This window comes from Choloepus didactylus, chromosome 1 (assembly GCF_015220235.1).
Source record: "Choloepus didactylus isolate mChoDid1 chromosome 1, mChoDid1.pri, whole genome shotgun sequence".
Lineage (NCBI taxonomy): Eukaryota > Metazoa > Chordata > Mammalia > Pilosa > Megalonychidae > Choloepus > Choloepus didactylus.
Genome location: NC_051307.1, coordinates 198,024,574 through 198,039,199, shown reverse-complemented (window position 1 = coordinate 198,039,199; position 14,626 = coordinate 198,024,574). Strand labels below are relative to the sequence as shown.

Genomic DNA, 14,626 nt, shown 5'->3' with positions numbered 1-14,626 from the left:
GGGTCCAATTAAATTGCTAGAGTTTTTGAGTTGGATGCAAAAGACTTAAATTCTTCCTCAAAGGTTCATTATATTACTCTATTTTTGTGTATGTTTGAAATTTCCCATAGGTTGAAACAATTTCTCCCCAAAGAATCCAGTACCATTTCTTTGGAAAATTTTCCCCTAATCGCCTGTGCCCACTTCCGATCACAGTACACCCCACCCCCCCCACCTCCCACCCTGGTTTCTGACTGCAGAAAGCTCCAAATAGGATGAATTGCACCTTTCCACAGGGCAACTATGGATGTTTTAGGACTCTCATCTTTTGACAAGGCTACCCCGAGTTGCCTCTGCTGACTGCTGACTGCTTACAGGAGAGGCAAAGCTGCTGCTCCAAACAAGGCCACCAAATAGCAGCTGAACTGTTCCAGCTTGTGTTCGGTCAGGACCACAGGAATTGAAATTTGTGACCCAATGGCCATAGAGACAGAAAACCTTGATGAAGAGATTTTGATCAGGGTCTCAACTTTTACAAAACTCAGATTCAACTGTTAAGAAGTTATTTTGCAACAAAAAATTATGCCAGTGAAAATTTCAAGTCAACAAAATCATGCCTTGATTGATTATGAAAAAAACTGCAAACTGAAACATGTCTAGTAAGACCTATGAGTAAACAACTTTGTATGTGCACAGAAAAAGATCTAAAAGGACCTGCAACTGATTTCTAGCTAGGTGAGGTACCTGATCATTCCACTTCCCAAAGAAGACACCATTGTTGCAAATGCCTGTTCAAGCGGCTTCTCCGAGCCTTTCTGGTTAACCTATAAAAAATTAAAAACACCAATAGCTTTCTGCAAATTTATTTAAAAGGAGATGTTAAAGGTTTTTGTTTTATTTTTTAAGAAACATGTAAGAAACATACCAGATTGAGTATGATTTGTTTTCCATAAATAATTACTTGTGAATCAAAATGCCTTTGGAAACCATCCATCTGGGGGGTACAAAAAACAGAATAAAGTATAATTTTATGTACTTTAAAAGATGACATCATAGGAATATTTAAAAGATTTTAAAAGGGAACTCCTTAAATGTCCTATATCCATATTCAATGGAATGAGGTTACCATGGCTTCTAAATATTCTAAATACCATGCAGTAAATGGTAATTGTAAGCCATTTTACTCTAAGCTGCAATACTACTATCACTACTATTTTAATTCTGAGTGTAATCTTAAATAGAATTCATGAAATACTCTAAACAGCCTAAAACTTCAAATCTTACTGAGATCTCTAAAATCTAAATTTGCTAAGCCACTTAGTCAGTTTGTTTGTTTTTTACATTTCTGACATGCCATTTATACAGCCTTCTGATTTAGAATTTCCCTGTACGACAGAACTAAGGAGAAAGGTCTCTAAGATGTTGAATTCTGACATAGGGGACAAATATATGTTCTATATGCAAACTACGTCATTAAGCTTCTATTTTTAACCAACAAAAAAGTCTGGAAGATACACACATGATTTGCTACTTTGTTGATCAGTGGCAGTGGCTTGTACTTGAGGTTTGGTCTTTGGGACCAGAAAACTGGTATTGATCCTCGAGTCTGAAAGGAAAGAGAGAAATGTGAAAAAACACACACACACACACACACACACACACACATACACACTCATTTTTCTTAGCTTATTGTCAGGGGTACATATTTTAGTGTCTTTGCAAAGCAAAAACTAACACAACCTAGCAACTCTGAAAGAAGTCCACACATACCTGCTCTAAAAGTTCATATTTTGTGGGAGTACATTTGGAAAGACTTTTTCTCCTTCTGATTTTATATACCTAGCACTTGTACAGTAGACAGTTCTGTGTTTCCCCTAAATTCTAAAATAAAACAATTTCTCCAGGGATAGAAAGTTAACACATCATATCTGTTATATAATTTGGCATTATGAAAATCTTAGAAAAGTACTTTATTCATTCTCAAATGAAAATGTTTTTTAACACATGAATATGTTTAACCACTACTGCTCTGGAGCATTAAGTGATCCACGACTTCTTAAGGAAGAAACAAAAGAGGAGTGTTATCTCACAATGAAGTGCAAGGCAGGTAAGAACAATCATAAACCAGCATTCTGTCCCTCCATCATTGCACTGAACAAGTCTAAAAGGTTTAAGCAGATAGGTGGCTCATTTTAATGCAATAACCTTGTTTTGAGTGAACTTTTTTCCACGCTGCAGACAAGGATATTACTTTAAAAAAAAAGAAAGAAAGGAAGGAAAAGAAAAAGAGATAGGAAGGGAAGGAATACTGTGATATTTCAACAACATGACAGAGAATTATGATCCAGGCAGAAAAGGTCAAATGGCTGCCTGTCTGGCTTTGCCTGACAGACACAGAAACTTGCCTGTACAAATGAAGCCCTGTTCCCGTTGTAGTGCACAATTTGTTCTGTTTCTACAAAGTTAGCTGCATGGCCTTCAGAATCAATTCCTAGATTAAAAAAAATAAAAAGTTAGCTGTATTTATTACATAAGAAATACATAAATACATCAACTCTCACTAATTCAAACTAACTTAGAGAGAAGTCAGTCTGTTCAAATTAGTGGAAAAATATATATAAAATAAGTTTCAAACAAATGCATAGAACATGATCACAAAGCTAATAGATGCTCACTTGTTTAAACAGGTTAAAGAGGAGTATCAAGGACCTATTAATAAACAGATGAAGTTGGTTGCTATTTAATATAGAAATTCTTATACATATACAATTCCTCTCTACAAGTGTTTCTCAAATTTAAGGCATCTTTTAAAGAAAAAAAAAACCATTGAGAGTATGTCCATAGATCCCAGTTTGAAAAATACTATTTTTAAAGTTAAAATCATCAAAGTTGGTGATCATACTTAATAATGACACAGTATTAAATGCCAATGTGGGCCCTAACATTAATAATATTGTTATAATAATGCAAATGGTTCAGCAGATGCTTAATTTTAATTATCAAAATGAAAATATAAAAATTATATATGATGCCAGAACTTCTAAAACCCCAGTACTATATTACATGAAACCCAGTTTGGAAAGCACTGCTCTAGAGTGTTACAGTCCTGATACCGGATACTGGTTAGTCTTCTAAATATCTCAAGGATTCCTTCACATTGTTTACATGAGTGATTCTACTAAGAAAGAGTTTTCTATGCAATGACAACTCTCCAGCTAATCCCTGAACCAAATTATCTAATTATCAAAAAGAAATCAGTGTAGTTTTTAACTGCCCCAAATATTTCTTAACATCTTTTCTACCTAACATATTTATCAAACATAATATTTTCAAGTGTTTGTGATACTAGTATTTTTGCTAATACTTCATGGGAAGAAAGTACCAGCAGAGAATAAAATTGTTGCATTAAATCAGAAATGAAATGATTTCTTAATACTTCTCAAGATCACTTGTCAGACACACAGGCCATGCTTGTTTCTGTCCAAAATTCCCATTAAGAAATACCATGCAGTTATTTTTAAAAGTGAGAAATTGAGAGTGAGATAGCCCTTCATGAAAAGATTTTTAAGATACATCAACTTAAAAAAAGAAAAAGAAACTAAGATGGAGAAAAATATTCATATTATAGAACCATTGTGTACAGAAGGAGAAGAAGAAAAACACCTGCATGAAAATTATCTAGAATGATAAATAAGAAACTAACACCTGATTAGATGGTAAGGGGTGAGAACTGAGCAGATGGGATCAGGAGTGGGAAAGAGTTTTTTCATTGCATATCTTTGTAAACTTTACGATATTTGAACTATGTGAATGTGTTACCTATTCAAAAGATTAAATTAAAAATATGTTTCCATGCAAGAAAATCTAGTTATAAGGGAGCTGCTAATTCTAATTCTGGTTCTGTGATCTTGGCCGGGTCACTCCCTCAAACATCTTTCTTCCTCTGCTATATCACCTGTAATGAGGGAAGAGTAACCAAATAACCTCTACAATTTCCTAGCTCAAAACTTTTATGATTTATTTAATGGCCCATAGGATTTTATTCTGATATAATCCAATAAGAAATAAAAATAGAAGGACTAGAGAAACTCCTTTCCATAATGAAAGTAACTTCTAACATTTAAAAGCTTAAGTTGAGCAAATTAGCATGTTGCTAGTATAAAACCTAGAGAGTAAATGCTCAAAATGTTAACAAAGGTTGCAGGCATAAAGTCAAATGTGGAGCTTTATGCATGCAAAGAAACCAAGAACAATGCAGGGAAATACCTTCTGATATCAAGTTTAGGTTACTGAAAACTACAATTAAGTTCAGCTATGTTTTCAGACATCCAGCCAACAACGTGATGGGTTCCTCTTTAAGCAGGAAGCAGCAGCCTACAGTGTCATATTGCCATTTGCAATGTAATTACAGTAGCTGAGTAAAGAAAACACAGAAGACCTAACTAATCATTATTTATGAAGCATGAGATAAATATTTAGTGAGGCTATCTATCAAAGTTTACAAAGTTTACAAAGTAAGAGAAAAGGCTAATTAGTGATAGATATGACCCAATATTGAATAATGCTGCAAAAATTAATCTCACCTCTTACATAATACCGCACACCAGCTCTGAAACAACTCCTCCTTGAGATGAGAATCCAATCAAAGTATTTTCCATTAATAGAACATGAATGCATAGTAACAACTTAACTACATTAAGAAAAAATGTAAGGTATACAGAAATCATATGTATTTTCAGATTCAATTTGAATTTATCCTAGTAAGAATGACTGTTTTAAAGAGGAAAAGGGCAAAGAATATGCAAATCTTTTTGGATCTTCACGAATATTCACAATCTTTAGTATTATAACATTCAATTGTGAAGTTTTGTCAAGTCAGTAACGCTACAATGACACTGCACAGTATATTTAAACAGATTACTATGTTTCCATTTAAATAATATGGATTCCATTCCCTGATATTCACAATCACTTTTATAAAAATAAGGAATTAAGTATTAACCACATCACAAAAAACCTACTCTGCATGAAAAACATCAAAATAAATTAACCTTCAAATAAGAAGTGAAACAAAGGAGAGTCTAAAGTTGTATGCCTAAGTGTCTCCCCCTGAGTACCTCTTTGTTGCTCAGATGTGGCACTCTCTCTCTCTAACTGAGCCATCTCGACAGGTGAACTTGCTGCCCTCCCCCCTACGTGGGACCCGACTCCCAGGGGTGTAAATCTCCCTGGCAACGCAGAGTATGACTCCCAGGGATGAATGTAGACCCGGCATCGTGGGACTGAGAGTATCTTCTTGACCAAAAGGGGGATGCAAAATGAGACGAAATAGTTTCAGTGGCTGAGAGATTCCAAATGGAGTCGAGAGGTCACTCTGGTGGACATTCTTATGCACTATATAGATAACACCTCTTAGGCTTTAATGTATTGGAATAGCTAGAAGTAAATACCTGAAACTACCAAACTCCAACCCAGCAGTCTGGACTCCTGAAGACAATTATATAATAATGTAGATTACAAGGGGTGACAGTGTGATTGTGAAGACCTTGTGGATCACACCCCCTTTATCTAGTGTATGGATGAGTGGAGGAATGGGGATAAAAACTAAAGGACAAATGGGGTGGGATGGGGGGATGATTTGGGTGTTCTTTTTTCACTTTTATTTTTTATTCTTGTTCTGGTTCTTTCTGATGTAAGGAAAATGTTCAGAGATAGATTGTGGTGATGAACGCATAACTATGTTATCATACTGTGGACAGTGGATTGTATATCATGGATGATTGTATGGTGTGTGAATGTATTTCAATAAAACTGAATTTTAAAAAAAAGACATAAAAAATAAGAAGTGAAAAAAGAAGGGGAAAACACTTGGCTACTGAAGTTATAAAGAAAAACAAAAAACAACACCCTGAAATATGCATAATTACAAATGTAAATTAGCTATAACAGTTGGTAGGCATGTGAAGATTTACAGATCAAACTGTGAATTAAATAAAGCTATCCCAAAACAGAAATATTTTAACTCTTTTTCCTTGAAATAGTAAAAGTGAACCTAAATATGAAAAACAGACTCTCTCCAAAAGCTTTTAATAGAAAACTATTTCCCTTACTGGTAACAGCATATGGTATAAAATATCACCATTCAATAATGCAGAATAATTCTAAATAATTCTAAAGGCTGACCTGTCCATTCATTCCCAGAGATGGCTGCAGAAGTCTTGGCAGTTGGCATACCTCTTACATCAAAATGTTTTAATTGTGAAATACAATAAATAGAGAAGATTCTATAATGTATAAGTTCAGTTAAAAAGAAGAAAAATTTACAAAAACACAGGTATCCCTCTGTCTGGCTCCCCTACTGCTGCCTTCCAAGAGGTAACCATTATCCACTCAGTTCATCATTTTCTTGCTTGTCTTTCTAGTTTTGCCACTTAACAATTTAAATTTAGTGTTTAGTTTGAACAGTTTTTTACTTATTTTTTTTTAAACATAAAAGGAATTATACTATATGTATTCTTTTGGCTTGCTCTATTTGTTCATCATTATGTTCATGAGGTTCATTTGCTGCTATGGCTGTATAATATCCCACTGTATAAATACTATAGTTTATTCTACCATACATGGACATGTAGCTCATTTCCAGTTTTTGTTATCATAAGGAGGGCTGCAACAAATATCTCTGAACATGAATATGTGACAGTGTCTCTAATTAAGGATCAGTACCGCTGGGTCACAGAGTATAATCATCTTATTTTATTAGGAAATGTCAAATTGTTTTGAGGATTACTTTGGCTTCTCACCCTTACCAGCATTTGATATTGTCTGTTAATATTTGCCAGACTGGTGGGTGTGAAAGAAAGATTTGCTTCATTGTTTCAATAGCTCTTCCTTTTTTACTTCTTCATTTGTTAGGGTTTGACCCACGGTTGTTTTCTATACGTAACATTTTTTCTTAATGTAATATGATTCATCTATCATAAAGCATAATAAAATAAGTATCTGTGAACCTATCATCCATCCTAAGAATCAGAGCAATACCCAAACCTGAATCTATTTATTTTTTCCTCTTCTATCCCATCCAATTGCCTCCCACTCATAAGTAACAACTATTTTTAGGTGTGTGAAAACTATTCTCCTGCCTTTTTAGTTTCATCACATGCAACTGTTATTTAAAAACACACAACTTACTTTCAGAGTTTTATAAGAATTGCACCATTCTATTCATAAACTTCAAGCCCGTGCCTTTTCCCCCCATTAAGCTCCTAAAGTTCATCCTTCACTGCATGTGGCAGTGGTTTATTCTTCAGTGCTATGCAGTCTATGGAGAGCACGGCGAGGGGAGATACCACAAGAGATCAAACTCTTCTGCTGAGGGAGCTTGTGGTGCTCACAGTTTTGTTCTAACAGTGATGCTGTAAATACACCTTATAACACCTCCCAGTATAAATGTACTGGATATACTAGGAGAAGTGCTGGAAAATTCACAAGGAATGCCAAATAATTTTCAAAATGGTGGTACTGACTGACACTAGCAGTATGAGTTTCTAATGATGATACCTGGTATCATCAGATTTAATAATGGCTCATCTTGAGCTCCCAATTTGCTCTCTTTTGAAAGCCAAAGCACTAGGCAAGAAGCCATGGAGTATTTATTCACCCATTCACTTAAACATCTATTTTGAGCCAGGTGACAAAGATGAGTAAGACATGAGCCTGACCTTCAGCACTAAGTTTAGTAGGGAATATGACTAACTTTCATGAATCATTTTCCCCTGATTACAACACAAATATATATATAAACAGTTTGGAGAATTCAGAAAACATGGAAGGAACAAAGAGGAAAATAAAAATCATCCCAAATTCCATCATGGTAAGATAACTTTTAAAATGTCAATATATTTCCTTCTAGTCATTTATTAATGAGTTATTTATCCCTGGTCTATTATTCCCACTCCCAGGGATGCCCATTTCATACCTCCTCCTCACCTCCAATACTTCTCCCCCATCCCACTTGCAGTTGATGCTGCTGCCTCCTATTTCACTGTGAAAATAAGTCATCCAGATGCTCCCAGCAGATCTACCCACCTACCAGCATCTGCACCCACCTATCTGCTTCCCTTCTGTGATGCAGGATTAGCTGTTCGTGCCAGGCCCTCTACCTGTCTACCAAAGCCCACCCCCTCTCATACACTCACTCAAGGACATCACTGCAACATGTCACCATAGTCTCAACTTCATTAATTTTCTCCTGCTCCAAAATCTTTCTCCTCTGCATTTGGTAACAGCCCCCACTTATGCAGGGTAGAAGAAACATGACCTTCTCTTCATCCCCAATGGTCATCTTCATTAACCAACCAGCAGCATATCAGCTGATGACATCCTCTTCATGGAAACACTAACTTCATTTGCTTCTTAGATACTACTCTCACTTGTTTCACTTCCTCTTCTCTGGCCTTTGCTGGTTTATCTTCATTTCTTCAATTTCCAACTCTTGGAGTGACCCTATGGCCTGTCCTTTCAGCTCATCTACTTTGGTTCCCTCATTTCAGATGTCCTTGGTCCTTACTGAGGCCTCTGGTCCATGGCTCTAACATATTTTCATAATCTAGAACCTCAGGTCATCTTCTTGTCTCTCTTTCTTCAGATCTTTTCTCCTCTCTATATACACTCCTTCCCCTGATGATCTCATCCAGGTTCATGACTTTAAATGTGGGGTATACTTGGATAACTCTCAAATTTATGAACTCAACATGGAATTCTCCCCAAATGTCAGCCCCACTGACATCTTCTTGACATCTGTACTTAAATATCCATAGAAATCTCAAACTTACCATGTCCAAAATAGAACATCAGATACCCCTCTGCCTCCTTCCCACCTTCCGACACTTCCCCATCTCAGTGGATGGCATCCTAAGACTCATACTAAATTCCGGTCTTTCATACCCTGCATATGGTTTGTCAGCAAGTCCTGGCAGCTCTACCTTCAAAACATATCTAGAACCTGACCATTTCTCACCACCATCACTGCTACCATCCCAGTCCTAGCCAACCTCACCTATCATCTGGATTAGTGCAACTGCCTCCTAACTGCTCCCAGTACCCACCCCTGCTAGCCTTTGGCCTATTTGCTACATCTCAGTTCAGATGGAGCCTGCCTTACCATGCCAATCCCCTACTCAAATCTCCCCAGTAGCTTCTCAGACAATGAGAGTAAAAGCCAACGTCCTTACCACAGCCTACAAACCCTGCATAATATAAGCCCAGCTGCTTCGCTGAACACAGCAACCACTCCTCCCACACTCATTCTCTTTGCTCCGGTCATGCTCCAACCTCAGGCCTTTGTACTTGCTGTTCTCTCCACATATGTCAAACATGTTACACTATTTCTAGTCAAGAAACTACATTAAACAAAATTTAAAGCAAAATGGGTAAGCTATTTTTAAAAGCATTTAGAAAAAAATGTTCCATAATCTCACTGATATCATCTGTCCATTCACAATCTCATTTTGAAATAAAATACAATTTGAACAAACCCCTAAAATTATGACCTAAATACATTTGTTTTAACCTGAGGAGAATTTGGAAAACTACGGGAGAAAATGAAAATAAAGCAAAACAAAACAGGATAAATGAGCTTTTATCTTGAGATTTTCTGATTTTTATTCCCCCACAACTGTGGAAAATATTTCCTCCATTAATCTTCTGCTTTTCTTTAAGTATAACAAGTATGATAATTTGAGGAAATCATATTAACATAATGAACAGATAAATATCTCAAATTCATTATCTATGTAATATAAACTTAAAAACATACAGTACTTATATTTATTTTCCACCTGATATAAAAGAACACAAAAGTACTTTGGGGGAAGATTGTATGAAGAAGGTGGAGTAGGAAGCTCCAAGAATCAGTTCTGTCACCAAAACAACTACAGAACTGGTTGGAACTATCTGAATCGACTATTTTGGAGCTCTAGAATCTAGGAAACACTAGAACTGCACACAGGGATCCAGTAACCAGGGTAGAGCTGGAGGAAGAGGCTGGTAAACTGCAATAAACACTGGTGAATTTCACCATCTCTGCAGCAGCTACCAACCCCCATCCCCCAACCATGTGGCAGGAAGCAGTGGGGACTGTGGCCTGGGCTCCTGGTGCAGCTTGCTAGGGCCAGAGTGGGAAATGAAGCTCTAGTTCTCCATAATCTGGGGGAGTGATCGCTGATCACTACTTTGGATCAGATCCTTCAGATCACTATGAGCCTGGCTCTGAAGGTGGCGTGGCCATTGTTCCAACCACCTTCAGGGAAGAGCAACAGAAGAGTCCTAAAGAGGCAGTACACACTTTATTTTCCCCTCCTCTTGACACTTTCCATTCCTTGTATGTTTGTGAAAGTCACAAATTGACATCTCTAGCCCTAAACAATGACAACCACCACTACCAAAACCAAACCAAAACAAACAAAAAAAACCAAACCCTTGCAACCTCTGAGGAGATGGTATTCTAGAATTACAACATAATATTCAGAATGTCCAGTTTTCAACATAAAATTACAAAAACACAGAGAAGCAGGAACATATGGCCCATTCACAAGAAAAAAAGCATTTGCCAGGAATCATCCCTGAGGAAGTTCATACATTGGAACTATTAGTAAAGACTTTAAATCAACCATCTTAAATATCGTCAATGAACTTAAGGAATCCTTATAAAAAGAACTAAATTAGAAAAAATTATCTGAACGAAATAAAGAGATGAAAGTAATAAAAAGGAACCAAACAAATTTTGGAGCTGCAAGTACAGCAGTCAAAATGAAAAACTCATTAGATTCAACAGCAGATTTGAACAGGCAGAAGAAAGGGTCAGCGAACTTCAAGATAAGACAATAAAAATTATCCAGTGCAAGGAGAAATAAAAAATAATGCAGAAAAAGGAACAGAGCCTGAGAGACACGTGGGACATCATCAAGTACATCAACATACACATCACTGAATCACAGAAGGGCAAAAGAAAAAGGGACAGAAAAAGAATTTGAAGAAATAATGACCGAAAACTTCCCCAATCTGATGAAAGACACGAATATACACACCCAGGAAGTCCAAAAATTCCAAGCAGGACAGACTCTAAGAGATCTACACCAGGGCACATTAAAGGGAAACTGTCAAAATCCAAAGATAAAGAGAGGATTTGAAAGCAGTGAGAACTGACTTGTCACTTATAAAAGATCCCCAATAATATGAACAGTGGATTTCCCATCAAAAACCATGGAGGCCAGAAGACAGTGGGATGGCGTATTTAAAGGTCTTAACGAAAAAAAAAACATAAACCAAGAATTCTATATGGGGCAAAATATCTTTTAAAAATGAAGGAGACATGAAGGCATTTGCAGATAAACAAAAGCTGAAATAGTTCATTACCAGAAGACCTGCCCTGTAAGAAATGCTGGAAGGAGTCCGTCAGGCTGAAATAAAAGGACACGAGACCCCTAGAACAACTAGTAATTAGCCAGGAACAACTAGACAATAGTCTGGAACAACTGACTGGACAGCATTGTATATCAGTCAGGAATGGGTAGAAAGGCTGAGATCGTAGCACAGAGCTGTAAGTAAAGCTCCCCAAACTGCAGAACTAGTGTCCCTCCCACATCGGCACGCAGGCCGAGTAGGAGTACTGCTGTGGGAAAAAGAAGCAGTCCCTGCCAGGAGCAAGGGAATGTAGCTCAACCAAGCTCCAACTGCAGTTTTAATTAACAAATTTGGACTACTGAATACATGCTATGAGCACAGAAGATAAACCCAGAGCAAGCAGGAAAGGAACCCAGAGGAAAGGAACCCAGAGGAGGTGTGGCTGATAGGAAAAAAAAAACATAAATAAATAAAAACAGAGGCTTTTGGAGTCTGCTGAGCTCAGAATACTGGAAAAGGGTTGTGTCCCAAGAAAAGGGGCACAGAGAACCGGGTACCAACTGCAGTTCTTGCCTGGTGAACTTGAGGGCTAGGGACTGGTTGTAAAAAGGAGACTTCTTGCTTTTTTCCATTTTTTTTTCTCTCTCATTCTAAGCAGCTCATTAGAGAAAGCCTCAGGTGGTTTCACTTGTCAGCACTGACCCAGGCAAGGGTGGAGTTAAGATAGTCAGAGAGTCAGAGGAAAAACTCAAGTGCAGAAGACAATTCCCTAAAGGGCTTATCTTCCCTAAGAAAAGGAGGGGGTGGGGCCCAGCTCAAGCGGCGGCCCTCCCTCAGAGAATTCAGATCCCAGGGCCTGGGAGGAAGGAAAAAAAAACCACCAGAAATAATGTGCTGGTTTGAATGTATTATGTCCACTAAAACATCATTATCTTTGATGCAGTCTTGTGTGGGCAGAATTAGTGTTGATTGGATTGTAATTCTTTGAGTGCTTCCATGGAGATGTGCCCCACCCAACTGTGGGTGATAACTCTGACTGGATAATTTCCATGGAAGTGTGGCCCTGCCCATTCAGTGTGGGCCTTGATTAGTTTACTAGAGCACTACATAAGCTCAGACAGAAGGGGCAAGCTTGCTACAGCCAAGAGGGACACTTTGAAGAATGCACAGGAGCTGAGAGAGGAGCTTCAGCTTACAGAGACATTTTGGAGATGGTCTTTGAAAGCAGACTTTTGCTCCAGAGAAGCTAAGAGAGGACAAAAGACCCAAAAGCAACTAAGAGTGACATTTTTGAGGAGCTGAAGCCTAAGGAGGAAAGTCCTGGAAGAAAGCCATTTTGAAACCAGAACTCCAGAGCAGATGCCAGCCACATGCCTTCCCAGCTAACAGAGGTTTTCTAGATGCCATTGGCCATCCTCCAGTGAAGGTACCAATTATTGATGTGTTACCTTGGACAGTTTATGGCCTTAACACTGTAACTGTGTAACCAAATAAACACCCTTTTATAAAAGCCAATCCATTTCTGGTATTTTGCATTCCAGAAGCCTTAGGAAACTGGAACAAACAGCTTAAGCTTGACTTCTGACACCCTCGGTCCCTGGCAGGGTCTCAGGGAAATGAATGACAACATGAAGCACATGAATATACGAGTCATGAGTGTCTCAGAAGGAGAAGAAAAGGGAAAGGGGGCAGAAAGAATAATGGAGGAAATAATCACTGAACATCTCCCATTTGTTATGGGAAATTACAGATCCAAGAAGCTCAGCGTACCCCAAACAGAAGAGATCCGAGTAGACCGACTCTAAGACGCTTAATAATCAGATTATCAAATGTCAAAGACAGAGAGAGAATTCTGAAAGCAGCAAGAGAAAAGTGATCCATCACATTCAAAGGAAGCTCAAATAAGGCTATGTTCAGATTTCTCAGTAGAAACCATGGAGGCGAGAAGGCAATGTTATGATATATTTAAGATACTGAAAGAGGAAAAACTGCCAAGCAAAAATTCTAAATCCGGCAAAACTGTCCTTCAAAAATGAGGGGGTGTTTAAGAGAGCACTCCAGGCAGATAGGAAAAGTCAGGAGAAAGGTTTGGAGAAGAATGCAGAAATGAAGACTATCAGTAAGGGTAAAAAGAGAGAGGGAAAAAATAAAAATAAAATAAGATATGACATATAAAATCCAGAAGACAAAACAGTAGACAGTAGATATTGCATTGAGTGAAATTACCCAGGAACAAAAGGATGGATACTGCGTGGTCCCACTTAATATGGACTAATATTAATGAGCAAAATTTGAGAGTTGAGAGCACAGGTTATCAGGAGATAGCAAGATGTTAGAGAATCGGGCATTTGATGCTGAAGGAGTACAGAAAGTTCAACAGGAGAGACTGTAGAGATCCAGAAATGCAATGGATAGCATAATAGAGTGTGATGGTAACACAATATTGTAAGTACTCTGAACAAACATGAGTGTGAGTATGGTTGAAAGAAGAAGGCTAAGAACATGTATGATACCAGAAGGAAAGAGAGAAGATAAAAACTGGGATTGTATAACTTAGCGAAACCTAGAGTGGTCAATGATGGTGATTAAATGTACAAATATAAGAACGTTTTTAAATGAGGGAGAACAAATGACTGTCAACATTGCAAGGTTGGATGGTACAAGGGAAAAAATACAATCAATGCAAACTAGAGCCTATAGTTAATGGTAACTTTGTAAGATGCTTCCATTAAGTGTAACAAAGGCAATATACCAAACTAAATGTCTATAAATAGAGGGGGATATAGGGGAGTGATATGGGATTCTTGGGGTTAGGGGTAATGCTGTCTGACCTTTTCATTGTATTTTATTTCTATTTTTCTTCTATCTTTTGTATTTTTGTTCTTCATTTTTTCCCTCCTTTTCCTCTTTCTTTGGGAAAGAGACGGAAATGTCCTCATACAGATTGTGGTGGTAAATGCATAATTATGTGATTATACTGGGAATCACTGATCGTTTACCTAGGATGGATTGTATGATGTGTGAAAAAAACTGTTCAAAAAATAGGCAGAGGGATACAGGTGCTGGAAAAGATGTGGAGAGAGGGATGTACCTATTCCCTGTTGGTAGGAAAGTAGAATGGTGCAGCCCAGCTGGAGGGCAGTGTGGTGGTTCCACAGGAAGCTAACTATGGGGTTGCCATATGGTCCTGCAACCCCATTACTGGGTATATACTTGGATGAACTGAAAGAAGGGACATGAAGAGACA

At 37.7% G+C, this 14,626-nt stretch overlaps 1 protein-coding gene across 2 annotated transcripts in view; it reads right to left on the bottom strand.

Moving 5' to 3' along the window:
- SACM1L (SAC1 like phosphatidylinositide phosphatase) overlaps positions 1–14,626 on the bottom strand; it is a 68,654-nt gene that overhangs the window by 12,448 nt on the left and 41,580 nt on the right. For both annotated transcript variants that reach the window (XM_037849051.1, XM_037849062.1), the window contains 5 exons: positions 4,563–4,664; positions 2,385–2,470; positions 1,499–1,585; positions 905–973; positions 724–803 (listed from right to left, as the gene is read on the bottom strand). In XM_037849051.1, the coding sequence (XP_037704979.1) occupies positions 724–803; positions 905–973; positions 1,499–1,585; positions 2,385–2,470; positions 4,563–4,664 (424 nt within the window). The remainder of the gene's footprint in view (positions 1–723; positions 804–904; positions 974–1,498; positions 1,586–2,384; positions 2,471–4,562; positions 4,665–14,626) is intronic.